Source organism: Macaca fascicularis, chromosome 1 (genome assembly GCF_037993035.2).
Source record: "Macaca fascicularis isolate 582-1 chromosome 1, T2T-MFA8v1.1".
In the NCBI taxonomy this organism is placed as follows: Eukaryota; Metazoa; Chordata; class Mammalia; order Primates; family Cercopithecidae; genus Macaca; species Macaca fascicularis.
In genome coordinates this window covers 228226312-228247740 of record NC_088375.1, presented here as the reverse complement: position 1 = coordinate 228247740, position 21429 = coordinate 228226312, and the positions used below count along the sequence as shown (strand labels likewise).

Here is a 21429-nt window from a genome sequence, read left to right as displayed (position 1 = left end):
TTTGTTGGGGGCAGCCGGGCCTGGCTCGAGATGCCGAAGTCGTGTGCGGCCCGGCAGTGCTGCAACCGCTACAGCAGCCGCAGGAAGCAGCTCACCTTCCACCGGTAAGAGGCGGGGACCCGGGGTCGCGGGAGGCCCAGACCCGGGGCCCGCGAACCGACTTCGAGGCCTTGGCACGCTGGGTGGGAGCACCCAGGAGGCTCGAGGGCGTGCGGCCCGGGGACAGGCCAAGCTCCTGGGCCCAGAGGGGCTGGCGCCGCCTCGCCCGCCGTGGTGATGCGGCGAGGGGCGGACAGAGGGTCAGCGGCGCACCTGGCGGAGCTGGGGCCGGGACATGCCCGGAGCAAAGCAGGTGTCTGCTGAGCGGACGAGCGGGCCGCGGCCGGGGTTTGCTGTGCCCTGGCCCCTACAGCCCCCGCTGCGCGCCGCCCTGAAGGGAGGCGCGGCACCTGGGCGGTACAGTGGAGGAGTGGACCCCCCAAGGGGCGTCCGGGCAGTGGGAAGGGACTTTGCAGTGTCGCGGGAGGATGCTGGAGGCTTTGGAGTCTGCTGCTGCACTCCCCTGGCCCGGCCCGGGAGCAATCGCCCTTGGTCAAAGTTGCGCTTTCTCCAAGGTCCAGCCACGGCACCATTTCTCTACCCACTTTGGGCACATCTCCGAAGGGCGGCTTGTGCTCATCGCTCGCATTCCCTCTGCTCCCATTGCACTGTTTTGTGATAAATGCTTTGCTTGAAGTATACATAACGTACATGCAGAAAAATGCATGAATCATAAGTACACAGCCCGGCGAGTTTCCCCCGGCTGAATGCCACGTTACCGGCTGAACTGAAACGTTACCGGCTGGGCGCGGTGGCTCAAGCCTGTCATCCTAGCACTTTGGGAGGCCGAGGCGGGAGGATCGCTTGAGCCTGGGAGTTCGAGATCAGCCTGGGCAACAGAATGAGACCCTGTCTCTACAAATAATTTTTACAAATTAGCCAGGCAAGGTGGCGTGCCCCTGTAGTCCCAGCTGCTCGGGAGGGTGAAGTAGGAGGATTGCTTGAACCCAGGTTCGAGGCTGCAGTGAGCTATAATCTTGCCACTGCACTCCAGCCTGGGTGACAGAGCGATACCTCATCTCAAAATAAGAAATAAAACATCACTACCCCCGGGAAGACCCCCCACCTGAACCCCCTCCCAGGCCCCCCGCCTCTCTCCTGCCCAAGGAGAACCCTATCCTGCCCTCTGTCAGAGTGGATTGCACTTCATTTGCTTTCATTGCCACATTGAATGCAAGTACCAGAATTTACCGATTTGTTCTACAATGGAAGGGCATTTGGGTGGCCTCATTTTTTGGATGACAAATACATTGTTCTGGAGGCCGGGCGTGGTGGCTCATGCCTGTAATCCCACCACTTTGGGAGGCCGAGATGGGTGGATCACCTGAGGTCAGGAGTTCGAGACCAGCCTGACCAACATGGTGAAACCCCGTCTCTACTAAAAATACAAAAATTACCCGAGTGTGGTAGTGCGCACCTGAAATCCCAGCTACTCAGGAGGCTGAGGCAGGAGAATCGCTTGACCCTGGGAGGTGTAGGTTGCAGTGAGCCGAGATCGTGCCACTGCGCTCCAGCCTGGGTGACAGAGTGAGACTCTGTCTCAAAAAACAAAACAAAAAATCATTGTTTTGGCCAGTTTTGGTGGGACTTGTTGCGGTGCATCTATCTGTTTTGCCTCTGTCAGGTATGTACCTGGGGATGGAGTTGCCGCACCTTCTCTCTTGAAGCCGTTCCTTCCATTCCCATGAGAGCTCTGTCACGTCACTAGTGAGCCTTGTGATGTTAATTGACTTTGTGGCATTTCACACAACTGACCCCTGAGCCTGAGCCACTTTTCTCGCATGGCGTCTGGTACACTTCTTGGCTGCAGGTATCTCTTCTCAGTCTCCTTTGCTGGATCCTCCTTATTTCCAGCATTCAGTGTTGGAGCCCTGGGGTGTGGGCCATGGCCCAGGGGTGGCTTCTAGCTGTACTTGCTCCCCAGGGGCCCATCTCACCCAGGCTTATTGGTTCCGCAGGGTTGGCCTCCACACTGACGTCTCCAGATGCGTGTGGCTGTCTGTCACCCCAGCACATGGGAAGCCTAAAAAGCACCTCAAATTTAACTCCTACGATACAAAACAAACTTCTTTTTTTGGAGACAGACTCTCAGTTTGTTGCCCAGGTGGAGTGCAGTGGTTCAGTCTCGGCTCACTGCAGCCTCTGCCTCCCTGGTTCAGGTGATTCTTGTGCCTCAGCCTCCCAAGTAGCTGGAATAACAGGAGTGTGCCACCATGCTGGGCTAATTTTTGCATCTTTAATAGAGATGGGGTTTCACCATGTTGGCGAGGCTGGTCTCGAACTCCTGAGTTGAGGCAGTCGGCCTGCCTTGGCCTCCCAAAGTGCTGGGATTACAGGCATGAGCCACCATGCTCATCCACTACAAAACAAACTTCTGATCCCCTTAACCTGCCCTCCTGTAACTTCTTTTATCTCAAACATGAAACTCCTTCCTTCTCAATGTTACCATCTACAGGCAAACCTTACTGCATGACTTTCAAAATACATCCAAATCTGCCCTCTCAGTACCACTTCCTGCCAACACCTGGTCCCACAGCAATCAGGGTGGACTCAGGTTCCATCTCACCTCTGCCTAGAGCCTCCAGGGACTCCCCAACTGCTCAGGGCTCTGCGTCATGCAGTCCCCACTCCCTCTTGCTGTCTCAGCCGGACCTGTGTCAGTGGCCACTCCAGCTGCCCGTTCTGAAGCCCGCATCACTCGCGCTCCCACTTCCTGCGGTCTGTGCTCAAACATCACCCCTTCAGCTACCTTTCCTGACCACCCCAGGGCTTCCCTCTGTTCGTTCTCTGGAGCAACTGTCATCCCTGGAAGACACCGTCCACATGTGTGTGGCTCGTCGGCTGTGCCCCTGCTCCAGAGTATCAGCTCCTTGGGGGCGAGGACTGTCTCATTACCCCCGTTCTCCAGCACGAAGAACAGGGCCTGGCTCATGGCAGGCTCCTGGCAAACGTAGCATTGGAAACAGCTCACTTGGGCTCTCTGGCCATGCTCGTGGTCTCGGGTTTCCTGTTAAGAATGCTTTAACAGCTGTGACAGAAGCTTCCAGAAATTAGACGTGATTTAACAAAGCGAGAGGACTGAACGTCTGCAGCTGTCCAGGGAAATACTCTGTGGTGATGTGAAAATTCTGAATGACTGAGGCGCCGGGTCCAGCTTTGCTGGGCCTCACATCCCCTGTCTCTGCCCTTAGGTTTCCGTTCAGCCGCCCAGAGCTGCTGAAGGAGTGGGTGTTGAACATTGGCCGGGGCAACTTCCAGCCCAAGCAGCACACGGTCATCTGCTCTGAGCACTTCCGGCCCGAGTGCTTCAGCGCCTTTGGAAACCGCAAGAACTTGAAGCACAACGCCGTGCCCACGGTGTTTGCCTTTCAGGACCCCACACAGGTAGGAGGGCTCTGTGCCTTCTGTCTGGTCACATCCAGCCTGCACTGTAGCAGCTGGGGGCAATGGGGGTGGCGACATGTGCGGGAAAAGCCAAGGCCAAGAACTACGGTGACAACAGCACTGTTGCGCCTCCGGGGTCCACAGCCCTGTGGCCCTGCTGGCCATGACCTCGGCTTTAAGGAAAGTCATAAATTAAAGCCACTTTAAAAATGAATCATTCTATGGCTGGATGTGGTGGCTCATGCCTGTAATCCCAGCACTTTGGGAGGCAGAGGTGGGTGGATCACCTGAGGTCAGGAATTCGAGACCAGCCCGGCCAACATGTTGAAATCCTGTTTCTACTAAAAATACAAAAATTAGCTGGGGGTGGTGGCAGGCGCCTGTAATCCCAGTTACTCGGGAGGCTGAGGCAGGAGAATCGCTTAAATCAGGAGGCAGAGGTTGCCTTGGTGGAGGTGGGATGTGTGGGCCTGGCCAAGGAGAGGGCTCACAAAGAGTTGGATGCTGAAGCCTTGAGATTGGATTCTGGGCCACAGGAGCACCCACCTGGAGTGGGCAGGCAGAGCAGTGGCGGGACAGGCCACAGGCCAGCAGCTCCCTGTGCTGGTGGATTTATCGGGAGAGGAAAGGGATCTGTGAATGAAGAGTGGAGCCGATGGGAAGAGCAAGGTGGCCACGTAGCAAACACACCCAGAGCGGCTGCCTGGGAGCCCTGCCCCATCTGTCCTCCCCAGCGCCCTTCCCAGATGGCCTCATGCACTCTGCCTCAACCTCTTCAGGTCGGCCGTCCCTTCCTTCAGGAAGCCCTCCTGGACCCTCAAACCCCAGCTGGCCTCCAACCCCTTCCTGCCCCTCTTCCTGTCCCCTGTGGCCCCTGCTGTCCTTCCTATTTCCCTCATTGGTTTTTGTCTTCTCCCTGGAACAGAATCTCCATGAGGGCAGGGGCTGCTTTCCCTGCTTCAGGCCCCAAACCCAGGACGCTGCCTGGCACAGCACAGGTGCTTGGGGTGTGTGTCCATAGATGAGCATCTAATTACTTTCATGTATTTGTGGTAATGTCTGTCCTGGAAAGATGATACTTGAGCCACTGGAAGTGGGGGACGTTTGTCATTGTAGCCCTCAGTGCTTCCAGTGCCAGGTTGGTGGGGAGAAGCTGGGTACGGCCCCTGCCAGCTCTGCCTTGTGGGCCCTGCACTGGGGCTGGCCTAGGGCCTGCAGGTTCTGCATCAGTGGCGCCTCGAGTGGTGAGCTGGGCTTCTGCCGCATGCTGGCGGTCGTGGGGCCGGGTGCCAGGCCCTGGGGTGACACATAGGAAGTAGGTCTACAGGGACCTATTCAGGGCACTCTGACCATGATTTAGGGACATCTTTGGAGAAAGAGAAGCACACCAAGTGAGCAGTGTGAATTGGGTTGAGCTTCAGGTCAGTTTCATTTAGCCACCGTTCGTTGATTGTGGCACGCGGTGGGCCAAGCAGCAGGGACAACCATGATGCCCGAGGCCTGCCCCGAGCTCTGAGGGTTCTTGGGGTCTGCATCCACTCTGTGTGTCTCTTGCAGCAGGTGAGGGAGAACACAGACCCTGCCAGTGAGAGAGGAAATGCCAGCTCTTCTCAGAAAGAAAAGGTGAGTGCACCGGACCAGGTACTTGAACGTTTAAATTATGCTGTGGGTTGAGACAGGGAGGCGGGATTTTCCCAGCACGGCCGGCCTGCAGGGCTGTCGCCTTTCCTCATATGCCAGTTTGGATTCCATGTTTTTCTGGAGGGAAGGCCCAAGCCTCTCAGCTTCCTTCTTTTCAATATAAAAGAATCTCTGTTGCTAGTAAGGATGGTGCCTGATTCCCTTTTTCTTTTCTTTTTTTTGTGACAGAGTCTCGCTGTGTCACCCAGTCTGGAGTGCAGTGGCGTGATCTCGGCACACTGCAACCTCCCAGGTTCAAGTGATTCTCCTGCCTCAGCCTCCTGAGTAGCTGGGATTACAGATGCCTGCTACCACGCCAAATAAATACAAAAATTTAGCTGGACATGGTGGTGGGCGCCTATAATCTCAGCTACTCTGGAGAAAAATCACTTGAACCCAGGGGGTGGAGGTTGCGGTGAGCTGAGATCGCATCACTTCACTCCAGCCTGGGCAAAAGCGTGGAACTCCATTTCAAGGGAAAAAAAAAAAAAAGTTGGCTGGGTGTGGTAGCATGTGCCTGTAGTCCCAGCTACTCAGGAGGGTGAGGCAGAATTGGTTGAACCCAGGAGGTGGAGGTTGCAGTGAGCCAGGATCATGCCACTGCACTCCAGCCTGAGTGACAGCTAGATTCCGTTTCAAAAAAAAAAAAAATTTAGCCAGTCATGGTAGTGGGTGCCTGTTTAATTCCAGCTACTCAGAAGGCTGAGGCATGAGAATCGCGTGAACCCTGGGGGCAGAGGTTGCAGTGAACTGAGATCGCACCACTGCACTCCAGCCTGGGTCACAGAGCGAGACTGTCTCAAAAAAAAAAAAAAAAAAAGTTCAGTTCCAAGGTGTGTGCTAGGAGGAAGCTGGCAGTTTGTCGAGGGGCACAGACCCTGGAGCTGGTCCCTGGCTGTTGCCACTCCCCCAGATAGTAGCTGCAGGAGGGCCCTGCATCTCTAGGGCTATAGTGCCTGACTCCACGCTGCCGTTCCCAGGTCCTCCCTGAGGGGGGGGCCGGAGAGGACAGCCCTGGGAGAAAGATGGACACTGCGCTTGAAGAGCTTCAGTTGCCCCCAAATGCCGAAGGCCCCGTAAAACAGGTAAGACTGAGTGCAGAGGTGGCCTGTGCTTGGACCCAGGATGACTTGCTGCAAACAAAATGGAAACCAGTGAACACCCGCCATGAGACCCGTGTGGCGGGGCAGGGGGTGCAGCCTGCGTTTCAGAGCTCCCCAAATCCTCCACCATGGTATGGGCACATCTGGATTTTGGGAGACCAGCCAGGAGCGTCCGGCTGCCCGGGGGTTGTGCTGGGTGCGTGTCTGGTGGCCTGCTCACCCTGGCCCACCTTCCTGCTGGTGATGCAGCTCTCAGCTCTCACTCCCCTGTCCTCAGGTCTCGCCATGGAGGCCACGAGCAACAGAGGTTGTTGGCCGGCCGGCCGGCCCTGCGGGCCTGAGAAGGCCTCCGTCCAAGCAGCCATCTGATCACAGCTATGCCCTTTTGGACTTAGATTCCCTGAAGAAAAAACTCTTCCTCACTCTGAAGGAAAATGAAAAGCTCCGGAAGCGCTTGCAGGCCCAGAGGCTGGTGATGCAAAGGATGTCCAGCCGCCTCCGTGCCTGCAAAGGGCACAGGGGACTGCAGGCCAGACTTGGGCCGGAGCAGCAGAGCTGAGCCCCACAGGCTCCAGACGCAGAGGCGGCAGTGGCACCAGGGCCGGCAGGGCTTTGGAGCTCTGGCTGTGGACATCTTTGTCTGCTGTAGACACTGAGAAAGTTGGCCGTGAGGCCTGCCAGGCGGGGGATTGAGACAGTAGCCAAGCTCCCGGGCGAGAGCCCCGACGCCGTCTGGGGGACGTTTAGAGGCATGGCACTAGGAGTGCACGTCTGTGAGCACGATGAGCTTATCCTCCCACGGTTTAACGGAAGTCCAGGCTGAGGCTGATTCTGGACGCTGTCCTTTCAGCACATGCAGAGCGAGGGTTGTTGGAAGCCCCAGTGTGGGAGATGTTCCTCAGGGAGGAAGCCATGTGATGGGCCCGGCTCTGTGGCCGATGTGTGGTCCCCTCCTCCATCAGCCTGGACAGCAGCTCAGGGTTCTAAGGCGTGACTCCTGTCCCGGCCTGGTGTGCGGGCAGTGTAATAAAGTGTCTTTCTATCTGGTGTCACTCCCGTCATTTTCTTTAGTGCCGTGATTCCTTTTGCTAAGAAGACTGACTTCCACGGCTGGGTGCGGTGGCTCACGCCTGTAATCCCAGCACTTTGAGAGGCCGAGGCGGGGAGATCACTTGAGGTCAGGAGTTTGAGACCAGCCTGGCCAACATGGTGAAACCCCATGTCTACTAAAAAGACAAAAATTAGCCGGGCATGGTGGCACACACCTGTAGTCCCAGCTACTTGGGAGGCTGAGGCAGGAAGATCAGTTGAACCTGGGAGGCAGGGTTTGCAGGAAGCTGAGATCGCTCCACTGCACTCCATCCAGTACTGTCACTGGGTGACAGAGCGAGACTCCGTCTGATTTAAAAAAAAAAAAAAAAAAAAAAAAAGACTTGCCTATTTCGTCTAATTTATAGCTTTAGTGAATTAAAGAAAACAAAAGTTCTGGCCTGATTTCCTAACTCGGGGTCTATTTCTCAGGCAATGTTTAATGTGGAAAATGGAACCCCAGCTTCACGTGAAGCCCTGTGGTTGAGTGAGGAGTGAAGGATGGGGAGGAGACCTCTGGGGAAGGGGTTCCGTCCCTCCTGAAAATGAACACGATAAACAGAAGAGCGCCAGCCTCTGCTTTCAGGAAAGGTTTATTGTGGTGAGTGCCTTCTGTACAGTCGACTGCAAATGAAACGCAGAGGAAGGTGCCCAGAAGCGCCTGTGGCAGAGGCGCATGGGAAGCCCGGGGCCCAGGCTCATGCAACACGATGCTCACCGCGGCTCGGGCCGTGGGGCCGTCAGAGAAACCTTTTTAAAAAATGGAGATGAATATTACAGAATTGGACAACCTGAACTGCTTTTCAAAACCAGAAGAAGGAGGTTCTTAGCCGTTACTCAGATACCAGTGCTGGGGAGGGAGGCCTGACTTTAGCAACAGCTGTGGGTGGGCTGGAGGCCGGCGCAGCTTGGGGCCCCCAGCGCCAGCTGTCTCGGCCACTGCCTGGGCAGCGCTTGCTCCAAGGGGTCAGCAAAAGCGACTGATGGCTGCCACTTCCAGGACCCACGAGACAGGCCTCAGGTAACTTTACTGCAGCCAAAGCCCAGGCTGGAAGGGGTTCCGGCTCTGCTGCATTCTGCATCCCAAGTGGGCACGTGGAGGAAGGGTCTGAAGGAAGGCTCCGGAGCACAGGCCCTGGTGTCCCTGCGAGGACGCTGGACCTGCAGGAGCGGGGAGCTGCAGTGCCACCTGCTGGGTGCCACAGGCCAGGCCTGGGGTCCACACCGCCGAGTTGGGTGCGTCTGATGTCTTGCTGAGCGCCTGGTCCGTCCTCTTGAACTGCCCTTGCCCAGCACTGCACTCTGGAGGTGGGTGGTGCAGGCGGTGGAGGGATACAGGCCAGCTCAAGCCCGCTGGTGGCAGGGCGTTTTCCCACAGGGATACGGGAAGCCACCTGTGTCAGGGCCAGGCCCTGGGATCGGGAGTTACACTACCCTGTCCCAAGCCAAGGGGGCTGGTGGAATGATTTGAGCAGCTCTGGGAGTGGGGAAAAAAGACTAATTTCCAAACCTGTTTGTTCTCAGATAAAAAGCAGTTTTATAAACCCGCAATCTGCTCCAGATTCAAGCAGTAATATTTCAGCAGGAGGAGGTGGTCATGGGAAGTCAGCGCAGCAGACGGTCCCTGACCTGGAGGCCTGCCTGCTTTCCACGTTGTTTCCCATGTTCAGGATTTCAGGAGAAGCAGCTCACGCTCCTGTGGTGGAGGGCAGGGTGTTCCACAAACACCTCCAGACCCAACCAAGAACTACGGGGCGGCGCGCTGCGGGCCACACGCATACTCAGGGGACCCGGCAGAGTCAGGGCCAGGGCCCTTCCCTCCAGGAACCGGTCCTTGGTAAAACAGCCACGGGCCACGCTGCAGTCTGGTTCCCAGTGGGGCTGCCTCAGTCCTACCCCCAGCACCCTCAAAAGCTGGGGTGTCTGCATGTCCCTTCACATAATTGATATGGTACCACCTCCTATAATAATAATATAAAATAAAAACATCTGATGTCTGGGTTTTTTCCCTGTTTCCAAATTTGTAGACTCCCAGGAAAATATTTTTTGCAGCCTTTTAAAAATCTGGTTCTTGGCAGTTTATCCATCTGTATCGATCCTGTGGGCTGTAAAGGAAAAGACAGACACAGGTGATCAGAAGGTGGCTGTTCCCATGCTCCTTTCTGCTGATGGGGCCAGCAGTCACCCGGACCAGCAGCTGGCTGGGCCCAGGTGAGGCAGAGCACCCGCTGCCAAAAATCCACTGCTTCTGGAACGTGGAGGTCTGCTTTCATCCCCCTCACTCAAGCCAGTTTCCAACGAGCTCACTAATTCCACCTGTGAAAGGGCCCCAGCCCCCTTTTTAAGGCACAAATCACAGGCGCTGAGTGAATCATGGGTCAAGGGCTAGTTGGCGTCTCTGCTCCCAGGCAGGCAGCTGAGGGAAGGTGGCCAGCAGCCCACACACTGAGCAACCGCTTTGAGGTCCCCGCCTCCATTAGCTGGTGACTGCGAAGGGACGGCTACTCACACTGCTTTGGTATCCGGAGGGCCTCACTGTCCAGCACCATCACCTGATGCAGGACGCCCCGGAACTGATAGAGCACTTTCAGGTTCTTCTCTTCCCCCACACACGGGTCATAAAAGCCAGGCAGCCCAGCCTGTAACAAACAAATTGCTACTCTCAGTACTCCAGAGGGTCTAAGACCAGCACTCCTCCTCACTACCACCGGAGGGGCAGTGTGCACAGGCTCTGACATTCCCTGGGGAGGTGCAAACTTTGGGGCTTGAAGAAAAAGAAACAAGAATTTAAAAAAGTTGCCAAGACTTGCTTCTTAATAAAGGCCCCATCATCACACTAAGACAGGGCCACTAGATGATTTCTAGGGTGCCAGGAGCTCTCTGGCCTGAGCTAACCTGCATTTTCATCCTTCTGGATGGTCCACGCACCAGGCCCCAGAGGTGAGACTCACACATGTTACAAGTGACCTCATGCTCTTTCTGCAATGAGGCAAAAATAAACAGAATCAAATGCCATGAAGGCAGGCACGTGTTCTGTTTGCTGGTGTGGCTGGCCCACAGGCGGGGCTCAGTAAATCCTTATTGAGTGAGTGGTGAAAGAAATGACTGAATGAAGCAAATAGCTCCAAAGTGGGTACTGCTCAGGAGCTGGGCGGCATCCCACGCAGTAGATGCCGATGATGGCAAAGATCCCACTTCAAGGGGCCAGGCTGTCCTTGTCAGACTGAAGCTATTCTTCAAACCACTGTTTGTTTTTTTGAGACAGGGTCTTGCTCTGTCACCCAGGCTGGAGTGCAGTGGCACAATCACAGCTCACTCTAGCCTCAACCTCCTGGGTTCAACCAATCCTCCCGCTTTAGCCTCCCGAACAGCTGGGACAACAGGCACATGTCACCATGCTCAGCTAATTTTTTCTCTTTTTCGTAGAGATAGGGTTTTGCCATGTTGTCTAGGCTGATCTCAAACTCCCGGGCTCAAGCAATCCGCCCACCCTGGCCTCCCAAAGTGCTAGGACTACAGACGTGAGTCACCGCGCCCGGCCCGTTCAGATCTGTGAGCACGTGGCATGTGGTGGCTGGTGCTGCTGTACCTTGGAGGCCTCCGTGAGGATGAGCTTCGAGTCCTTCACCAGGCACTGCAGGGGCACAGTCACGTCAATCACCTTCACCTTCTCACTCTTCCTGCTCTTGTCATTGACAAACTTCCCGTACCAGGCATTGACGATGATGAGGCCTAAGGACAGACTCCGAGTAGAGGAAGGCCTTCTCCAGGCACCTCCCTGTGCCGCTTGGAGACCCCCAGCGCCCACCCTGGCCCAAGAGAGGACACATATTCTCACCCATTCTGGACTCTTCTGCCTCAATTATCCTTCGGACAGATTCCTGCATCAGCCGGACCTGGCAGAGAACAAGGATGACACAGTCAGGGCCCCACCAGGCCTGCTCCACCTCTGGTCAGAGGGCCACAGGCAGGCAGTCTTGTCCATGCCAACATGCCCGCTCAGGGCCTGGAAAGCAAGGGAGTGGGCGCCCTGACAGCTCTGCTACCCAAGTGGCTCTCTCTGAAACTCCTAGACCTAGGGCAGGCAGCTCTGGGTCAGAAGGTGAGAAGCACCAGAAACGGCATGACCCTCCTGTGGCCGCCGGTGGGAGCTCCCTTCCTGGGGATCATAAATGTGTGGGTGGGATTTCTTGACTCAATAAAAAAACATTGCATGCGTTGTCAGCTTTAAAAATAAAAGAGATTTCACAGGAGAAGCTGGAATCCCAGCTCCTCCTGAGAAAGGACCTGTGTCCTCCTGTGGCGCCATTCTACTGGGCATAGCTGTGCTGCCCACTCAGACAGGCATGTGCTCGCCAGGCCACACACACGGCCCACGGCCACCTGGGAGTGTGCTCGCCACTTACCCAGGAAGCCTGCTCCCTCCTGCTCCGTAAAAGGCAGAGCACTCAGAGAGAAGGAAAAGAGGCCAACACTCACCACTTTAAAAAAGCCCTTGTTATGCCTTTGGAGGGTAACTATCTTTAGGGCAGGACCTGCAGAGCCCAGTAGCGCATCCCACAGTAAAGACTACATGGAGAGCCAAGTTGCTGGAGAAGAGAAGTCTGACATCGAAGGCCTGAGACCAACATGTGGGGTGTGGAGTGTGTCCCCTACAGCCCTCGCTTGGGAACGGTGGAGCAGCACTCACAGCGGACTCCGCCTCTTGCTTCTTCTGCAGCACGTCGGTGGCGGCGCTTTCCCTCTGCTTCTCCAATTCCCTTACGCGAGAGGAACACAAGCCCCATGTTAGCGTGGCGCTGCCCAGCTTCCAGCCAACACAGCGCCTCCCGTGCTGGACCTGAGCCCAGCAAACAGTCTGTCATCTTACTGGAGTTCCAGTTCTAGAACTTTAAAAAATATTCCCACGACAGTCTCAGGCAAGTCTGTTGGTCACAGGCTGGCAGCGTTCATTTTACCCTTAGATGGCTCCGCCCCACCTCCTCACCGAGCTGACGGACACCCACTGTCAGTCTCTTTGGAAAGAAGACCCCACCACATGAGAATTTCAGGAGATCCCACCAACCTTGTGGGATTATTATTTTTCTTTCTTTTTTTTGAGACAGAGTCTCGCTCTGTCCCCCGGGCTGGAGTGCAGTGGCCGGATCTCAGCTCACTGCAAGCTCCGTCTCCCGGGTTCACGCCATTCTCCTGCCTCAGCCTCCCGAGCAGCTGGGACTACAGGCGCCCGCCACCTCGCCCGGCTAGTTTTTTGTATTTTTTAGTAGAGACGAGGTTTCACCAGGTTAGCCAGGATGGTCTCAATCTCCTGACCTCGTGATCCACCCGTCTCGGCCTCCCAAAGTGCTGGGATTACAGGCTTGAGCCACCACGCCCGGCCCTTAATTTTAATTTTAAAATAGAGATGGGGGTCTCACTATATTGCCCAGGCTAGTCGCGAACTCCTGGGCTCAAGTGATCCTACTGTCTTGGCCTCCAAAAGTGCTAGGATTACAGGCATGAGTTACTAAATAAGACTTTTGGTAGGAACAACTAATACCACTTTGGACACAGAGATCCGCTTTCCTGTAACAAAGTATGGGCCTTGGGGTCAGTATATGCCTGTCCTCCCAGAAGACTGTTCCAAGCTTCAAGCCTCCTAGCGAACTAGGATTCTGAATCCAAAGGCCAGAGGGGCCCAGAAGAGGAGATTCATTCCTTTATGAGAGATTCTCTAGGTGCAATGCTTTATTTACTAAATGAGATATTACAAAGTAACAAATCTATACCAGCTCTCAGTTTTGTGTAGAGATGCTTGCACTAATAATTTAGGGTTCATGGCATGCCCCAATGGATTATCTAAGAAACTGCAAAATAAATTGCGTTTCCATGACTTTCAAGACTATAGTTAATGCAGGCCCCTTACCTAAGAATCCAGAACGCATTCCTCTTAAACTCAGGGCCGGGAAAGGAAAAATGTTTATTTCTTGAGGCTATGGTTTAGAGACTCAACACTTTTTTTTTTTGAGACGTAGTCTTGCTCTGTCGCCCAGGCTGGAGTGCGATGGGCGCGATCTTGGCTCACTGCAAGTTCCACCTCCCAGGTTCACGCCATTCTCCTGCCTCAGCCTCCTGAGTAGCTGGGACTACAGGCGCCTGCCACCACACCTGGCTAATTTTATTTTTTTGTATTTTTAATAGAGACGGGGTTTCACTGTGTTATCCAGGATGGTCTCGATCTCTTGACCTCGAGATCTGCCCGCCTCGGCCTCCCAAAAGTGCTGGGATTACAGGCGTGAGCCACCGCGCCCGGCCTTTTTTTTTGAGACTGAGTCTTGCTCTGTCGCCCAGGCCGGAGTGCCATGGCACCGTCTCGGCTCACTGCAACCTCTGCCTCCCGGGTTCAAGCAATTCTCCTGTCTCAGCCTCCTGGGTAGCTGGGAGTACAGGCGCATGCATGCCACCTTGCCCAGCTAAGTTTTCTATTTTTTAATAGAGACAGGGTTTCGCCATGTTGGCCAGACTGGTCCTGAATGCCTCACCTCGGGTAATCTACCTGCCTCAGCCTCCCAAAGTGCTCGGATTACAGGCGTGAGCCACCGTGCCCGGCCGAGGCCCAACACTTCTATAAACTCCAGTCCTTTCTAAGAGCAGGAATTACAAATGAAGACATAACAGCAGTCCAACTACTGACAATGATGAGAAATAGTTAACATTTACCAATCATGGCCCAGACATCAGCCTAAGCGCTTTACATGCATTAATTAACTCAGGTTTTCCTCATCACTCGATGCAGTAGGCTCTGTTATCCCCTCCATTTTAAGGGTGAGGAAACTGAGGCACAGGGCTGGCTAGTGACATGCCCATGATGTGTCAACTCACTTCTCTTTCTGAGCCCTGAGGTATGGTTTGATGATCAGACGGTGCATGGCAAAGTAGACCACTAGAGGCCCCACAGTGGCATAGAACACGGCGCTGGGCAGCAGCTGGTCCGTCAAGTGAATAGGGAAGAAGTATGTCTGACTGGCCCTGTTGAGCCTGCGGAAAAATACAAAAAAACAAAACACCCAAGATGAATCAGGTTTTCCAGGGAAGGGCAATGGGGTGTCAGCCACAGGAGAACTTGTGCTGCGTCCAGTTGCGAGTTAAAGGAGGCTGCAGTCTGCTCCTTTCACAGTCCACCGCCTTCTGCTGGCCTCCTGTTCCAAAGTCTGGCTGATGGATCTGACACTGTGACAGAAGAAAGATCCCAGTATCTGCTGACCTCCAGTCAAAGCAACAACAGGAACACTTCACAGGGTCAACGTCCCCTATAGGTGCATTCGGTCATAGGCTGGAGAGGACAGGAATGGGCTCCTCCAGATGGCACTGGAGAGTCACATCTCAGTCCTTAACTGAGGTTTCCAAAGAAGTTGGTGAAGACTTCAAAAGTTAGTCAGTTAAGGAGGTTCTGCTTCTAGTGGTGGCCGAGTAGCTCCTATTGGACCAATGTGTAAACTCTGGACCACATATAAAAAAAATTGGCCAGGCATGGTGACTCACGCCTGTAATCCCAGCACTTTGGGAGGCCGAGTTGGGCGAATCACCTGAGGTCAGGAGTTTTAGACCAGCCTGGCCAACATGGTGAAACTCCATCTCTACCAAAAATACAAACATTAGCTGGGTGTGGCGGTGCCTGTTTGTAGTCCCAGCTACTCGGGAGGCTGAGTGAGGCAGGAGAATCGCTTCAACCCAGGAGGCAGAGGTTGCAGTGAGCTGAGATTGTACCACTGCACTCCAGCCTGGGTGACAGAGCGAGACTCTGTCTCAAAAAAAAAAAAAAAAAAAAAACGAAAGAAAGAAATTATCCAGTACGAAGAACAAAGAGGAAAAGGATTGAGGACGCATGGACACAATGTCAGAAACCTGTGGAAGACTGTTAAGTTTAATACATTGGTAATTAGAGTCCCAGTGATGAAAAGGAAATTTACAGATGCAAGAAGTTTAGGAAACCCCAAGCATGATAAATACAACAAAAGCCATATCTATGTACATCACAAACTGCTGAAAAGCCAAAAAAAGAAAAACTGTTGAGTAGCCACTGACAATACCTGACCATGCCCTTCCAGAATAAAAGCAATTCCAGAATTGATAAAGAACACTCAAAACCTGGCCGGGTGTGGTGGCTCACGCCTCTAATCCTAGCATTTTGGGAGGCCGAGGCAGGCGGATGGCTTGAGGTCAGGAGTTTGAGACCAGCCTGGCCAACATGGTGAAACTCTGTCTCTACTTAAAATACAAAAATTAGTTGGGTGTGGTGTCAGACGCCTGTAATCCCAGCTACTCAGGAGGCTGAGGCAGAAGAATTGCTTGAACCTGGGAGGTGGAGGTTGCAGTGAGCTGAGATTGTGCCACTGCACTCCAGTCTGGGGAACAAGAATGAAACTCTGTCTCAAAAAAAAAAAAAAAAAAAAAAACACACACACACACACATATAAACAGAGCTAGGTTAAATGTGAATGGGCAAAAAAATAAATAGTAAGCATAAGAAGGCTAAAAGAGCTATATAATAACAGATAAAGTAGACCTCAAGACAAAAAGTTTTTTTTTTTTTGAAGTGACGGGGTCTCAGTCTGTCATCTAGGCTGAGAGGCACAGTCAGAGCTCACTACCACCGTGAGCTCCTGGGCTCAAGTGATCCTCCCGTCTTGGCCTCCCAAAGTGTATGAGCCACTGTACTGAGCCTTTGAATATTACTTGAGGAGAGATGGCTGATGCCAACTCTGATCTTGGTAAGTGATTTGGCTTTTGTTTCCAAAACTGAGCTGTGATCCACTTTTATTCACTCGCTGAGTTCCTATCAAGTACTAGGATGGGTTTTAAGCTCTAGAAGTGCAGATGAGAATAAAATGGACCAAGTCCAAGTGCTTATTTCTGATGAGGAGTGGAGGAGATGGCCCTTCAGATGGAGACTGGTTCGCCAGAGACTAAACATGGTGGGGGGATCACCTGGGGCAAGGGAAAGGGCTACGATGTATACAAGGTGAATTAGGGGACATTTGAGCAGAGAGCAGATACCTACAGGGAGTGAAGGAAATGGCCACATATTTATCTGCAGACTGAGAAATAGCAAAGGCCACCTCATAAGCAGGAGGGGGCCTGGTGCGTGCCAGGCTCAGGGGGTCGGGATGGCTGGAGTTGGGGGAGAGAGAAATACTACATCACGGAGGGCGTTGCAGGCTCCAAAGTCTCTGAAGGGCTTTGGCCTCTGCCTGGAATTCAAGGAATCTCTGAGGTTTTAGGCAGAAGACAGACGTGAACTGCCTTCAATTTTAAAAAGGACTCCTACGGAGAGCAGACACACAAGGAGGGAGTGGGGGTCAGTGGGGAGGGTGCTGTGTAATAAGACAAAGAGGCTGGCGGCAGTGAGGTTGAGAAATGGCCAGATTGGGGATACACTTTTGGAGTACATGTTCATGAGATGATTTTGAGATATGTCTGATTTGGAGTGTGTGAGAGAGAGAGATGGAGGCTGACTCCAAGGTTTTTGGACAGAGCAAGTAGAAGGCTGGAGCTCTCATTTACTGATAGGAAAGAAGGCTGGGCGCTGTGGCTCACACCTGTAATCCTAACACTTTGGGAGGCCAAAGCGGGATAACTGCTTGAAGTCAGGAGTTCAAAACCAGCCTGGGCAACCAAGTGAGACTCTGTCTCTATAGAAATAAAATAAAAAAAGAGAGAGGGATGGGAAAGACTTCAGGCGGAGCAGGTTCTGAAGCACCTACGAGTCTGGGGGCACAGGGAGGGACAGAGTTCTGTTTGGATACGTGACATTAGTGATGCTGTTAGGTATCCAAGTAGAGATTAGGAAAAGAAAGCTGGACGCATATATGAGCTGGAGATTAAGGGGGTGGTCCAAGCTGGCGCTTGCAACGTGACAGTCCTCAGGGCATGAAAGAAACGAGGCTGGACATGACTGCTTGGGAGTGAGTCTGGAGAGAGAAGGGCTGTGCCCTGCAGTGGTGCCTCCATTTAGAAGTTTGGGACACAGAGAGCAGCCATCTGGTACGGAAAGCCAGAGCAGGGCGTGGTATCCTGTAACTCAAGGCGGAGAGGCCGTGAGGGCAGGAGGGAATAGCCACCGAGGCAGCAGGTGCAGAGACCAAGTGAGCTGAAGAAGAATCACCCTCTGGTCTGTCACAGGAGGGAGGGTGCGCCACTGATGACCGAGAGGGCTGGTTTTTCTGGAGAGGCCTGACTGGAGCGGGTTTACAAAGAAAGAAGACGGATGCAAGCGAAAACAGACAATTATTTTTTTTGAGACGGAGTTTCACTGTTGCCCAGGCTGGAGTGTGGTGGTGCCATCTCGGCTCACTGCAAGCTCCGCCTCCTGGATTCACTGCCATTCTCCCGCCTCAGCCTCCTGAGTAGCTGGAACTACAGGTGCCTGCCACCACGCCCGGCTAATTTTTTGTATTTTTAATAGAGATGGGGTTTCACCGTGTTAGCCAGGATGGTCTCAATCTCCTGACCTTGTGATCTGCCCGCCTTGGCCTCCCAAAGTGCTGGGATTACATGTGTGAGCCACCACGCCTGGCCAAAAACAGACAACTCTTTTGAGGAACTAAGGAGAAGACAGTGACTAGATTCAGGTGGAGCAAGGGTGTGTGTGCCAATGAAAACCCCTGGTGAGAGGGATGAATCAACACAGCAGCTGCTACTGGAGATGCTGTGCCTGGGTGACAGCTACCAGGCCAGTGACTCCAGGAGGCCTGGGCTGCTAGGCTGCCATCCTGTGACATCAGGCGAGGCTGCTGGGTAGCTGCTGGAGCTCAGACACACACCTCACTCACTCAGAGTTGGAACTATGCACTCGTTGAAATTTGCTTACTCAGCAAAAACAAGCAGCTGTATTTTTTTTTTTTTTTTTTTTTGAGACGGAGTCTCGCTCTGTCGCCCAGGCTGGAGTGCAGTGGCCGGATCTCAGCTCACTGCAAGCTCCGCCTCCTGGGTTTACGCCATTCTCCTGCCTCAGCCTCCCAAGCAGCTGGGACTACAGGTGCCTGCCACCTCGCCCGGCTAGGTTTTTGTATTTTTTAGTAGAGATGGGGTTTCACTGTGCTAGCCAGGATGATCTCCATCTCCTGACCTCGTGATCCGCCCGTCTTGGCCTCCCAAAGTACTGGGATTACAGGCTTGAGCCACCGCGCCCGGCCGTATTTTTTTTTTTTTTTGAGACGGAGTCTCGCTCTCCCACCCAGGCTGGAGTGCAGTGGTGCGATCTCGGCTCACTGCAAGCTTCGCCTCCTGGGTTCACGCCATTCTCCTGCCTCAGCCTCCCGAGTAGCTGGGACTACAGGCGCCCACCACCACGCCCAGCTAATTTTTTGTATTTTTAGTAGAGACGGGGTTTCACCGTGCTAGCCAGGATGGTCTTGATCTCCTGACCTCGTGATCCACCCGCCTTGGCCTCCCAAAGTGCTGGGATTACAGGCATGAGCCACTGCGCCCGGCTTTTTTCTTTTTTCTTTTTTTTGAGACGGAGTCTTGCTGTCCCCCAGGCTGGAGTGCAGTGGTGCGATCTCGATCTCAGCTTACTGCAACCTCCGCCTCCGTGTTCAAGCAATTCTCCTGCCTCAGCCTCCCAAATAGCTGGGATTATAGGCACGTGCCACCACGTCTGGCTAATTTTTGTATTTTTAGTAGAGATGGGGTTTCGCCATGTTGGCCAGGCTGGTCTCGAACTCCTGACCTCAGGCGATCTGCCCGCCTTGGCCTCCTAAAGTGCGGGGATTACAGGCATGAGCCACTGCACCCAGCCAAGCAACGGTGTCCTTAAGAACAAAATTACAATGCAAAGGCTATTTCAGCCTTAACTTGGATAAAGCCTGGTTGAGTGAAGGTGACAGGCATTCCTTGACCAGAAAGGCCTGAGTTCAACTTACTTGACTTTGAGAGAAACGCCCTGTGGAACTCCAATGCTGACAGCTGCACCCAAAACGCTGTGCCTGGAGATCTTCCTCTCGGCTCCGTACTCCACCACCGTCCCAAAGAAGCCTGCTCTGCAGGGAGAGAATGCGGTCTGTGCCTGTGTCCCCCTCATTCATCACTTCAGCAGCAGCTGTCATTTGAGAAGAGGCCAGGTACCTGTCCCTTCCCTCCCTCCAGCCTCCTCGACCCCCAGGGAGCAGATTCATGACAGAAGAAAGTCGGGACACCCATGGTCTAGTTCTTCCACGACACTCGAAGCTCCTCAAGGGCTGGGACTGTAATGGTAAATCCCCCACAGCCTCAAAATAGGAAGCTCTCCAAAAACGTCACACACACGTAGATATTCACATGAGCAGGTATCTTACAGCAACTGGCTCCACGTGAAGACCCGCATGCACAGCCAGCGTGCTTCCACGCCGGCCAGGCCAGGACTTACTTGAGGGATCCTTTCACGCGAGTCTGATCGTCATCTTGGAATTTGTGCTGATAGCTGATCAGTGCAAAGGAGTGAGGGATTCCCAGCTGGGGAGACAGAGGTGCAAGGATGCGTGGCTGGGACGTGCGACTCCGTGGGGAGGTGGGTATCTGCCCTCCCATTAGCTCTGGGCATCTGCTGCACACAGGCCTTTAAGGCAAAGGTCACGGTCTGGCAGCCACACCGAGTACACGATGGTTTATTAGCAGCCAGTAGTTAAAAACTGGAAGACTTCACAGAAAACCCAGTGTTCTAGCTTCTCACAAGAAATAAAAGCTCTGGCGACACTGAGCCTGTGCTCCTAGGTGGCAGCGGCTGGTGAGAGCCAAGGAGCAGTGGCCCATGTGGGGTGGCTTCTCATGCACTAGCCCTGGCCTGGCCACAGGGGTGTCCGAGGGCAAGATTCTGCTGTGGGGCTTCATGTGCCCACCCCCGATTCCACGGGCTGCTCCCACCAGACATTAAGATGTTGCTCTGCTTTAGGATGATCTGACATAGCTGCCCTAGGCGCCCGAAGGCAACTGCATTTCATACTGGAAGGTTCCACTAGGGTCACTGAGAGCCTGCCCCTCAGGGCCCTGCGTGGGCTCAGACTTAGTGGTGATCAGAACGCAGGATTTAAAGGGCACACTGAGTGCTTGGGAGGAGGGGTCCACCCAGAGCTCTGTCTGCAGGAGACGATGGCTGCTTGGCTCACCTGCAGGGCCACAGTGAAGTGGCTGGTTTTAGTGTCCCGGACGATGCTAGTGTTCATGGCTGACTGGATACCCCATCGCCACTGCAGGTAGCCCACGGTGTTCTTGTCTAGGTTCCGAGCTAGGACGGTGGTCAGGCCGGGTCGGATTCCACGGGATGAAAACTGCAGAGCACAGTTTGTTGTCACAAAGCTGGAGAGACACACAGACAGAATAGGTCCTGGATGGCACCTGCTCTCAGCTGTTCTTTGTCACTTCCTCTCTGCCTGGCTAAGACCTTACTGTCACGTCTATGCATCCCTGGGCCAGCTCCCAGTAAAAAAAAAAGCAGAAAGTTAGGCCTCTGTCCACACAGCAGCAGGGAGGGTCCTAGCCAGAATCTTCCCAGTAACGTCTCGACTCCCCTCAGCCGCCCTAACTTTAGCTACAACCAAAGAGGCACCTGACTGTCTGCATTCCTAAGCCAGCGGGTGCAACCCCACTCAAGCTAGAATGGATGGGGGCCGAGGGGTGCGACTCAGAATCACCTACGGAGGGTCTCAAATTACGTAGTCCAAGACAGTGGTGCCCAAACTACTGCACGCTGGAATCACCCGGCTCATCCCCAAATCACGGCTGGCTGGCTTCTCCGCCGGCATGCTGATTTCCTCAGTGCGGGCCTGGAGTGCGAAGTGTCCCAATGATTCCAAAGTGCAGTAGAGTTTGAGAATCACTTACCTAGAGGACACCCTAGCCCTATGGAACCAGAATTTCTGGGTGGAGGCATCAGTATATTTTTAGAGCTGCTGTGATTTTTGATGTACACCGACAGCTGGGTACTAGTGACAAAAACTACAGGCAAAGCGAGCACGGGAAGCCGGTTCCCGAAAAGGGCCTCTGCAGTTTCTTTCCAAGGGAGTCCAGCCCCATCTTCTGGTGGAAAAGGGGTATTTCATTTTACTAACAATGAAATTCA

The 21429-nt window shown here is 53.9% G+C and overlaps 2 protein-coding genes across 7 annotated transcripts in view; one reads left to right on the top strand and one right to left on the bottom strand.

Annotated features, from left to right (window-relative positions):
- The first annotated feature begins 3 nt into the window (after positions 1-3).
- THAP3 (THAP domain containing 3) lies at positions 4-11574 on the top strand. Of its 6 annotated transcripts, none has more exons than XM_005544903.4 (5): positions 4-104; positions 3291-3483; positions 5044-5106; positions 6144-6248; positions 6544-7318. In XM_005544903.4, exons 1-5 carry the CDS (start codon positions 31-33, stop codon positions 6823-6825), a joined length of 717 nt encoding a protein of 238 aa, XP_005544960.1. In that variant the 5' UTR covers positions 4-30; the 3' UTR covers positions 6826-7318. The 6 variants fall into 6 exon arrangements, with proteins under 6 accessions (XP_005544960.1, XP_005544959.1, XP_073878036.1 ...); XM_005544902.4 differs by having other exon boundaries at positions 5041-5106; XM_074021935.1 differs by lacking the exons at positions 6144-6248; positions 6544-7318 and adding an exon at positions 10782-11574.
- Positions 7933-21429, bottom strand: part of DNAJC11 (DnaJ heat shock protein family (Hsp40) member C11) — a 72740-nt gene continuing 59243 nt past the window's right edge. The window contains exons 8-16 of the mRNA XM_005544905.4: positions 20477-20666; positions 19741-19826; positions 19259-19375; positions 14217-14372; positions 12046-12115; positions 11194-11251; positions 10945-11087; positions 9865-9994; positions 7933-9460 (exon numbers count right to left, since the gene is read on the bottom strand). Coding sequence (XP_005544962.1) covers positions 9435-9460; positions 9865-9994; positions 10945-11087; positions 11194-11251; positions 12046-12115; positions 14217-14372; positions 19259-19375; positions 19741-19826; positions 20477-20666 — 976 coding nt within the window. The 3' untranslated portion in view covers positions 7933-9434. The remainder of the gene's footprint in view (positions 9461-9864; positions 9995-10944; positions 11088-11193; positions 11252-12045; positions 12116-14216; positions 14373-19258; positions 19376-19740; positions 19827-20476; positions 20667-21429) is intronic.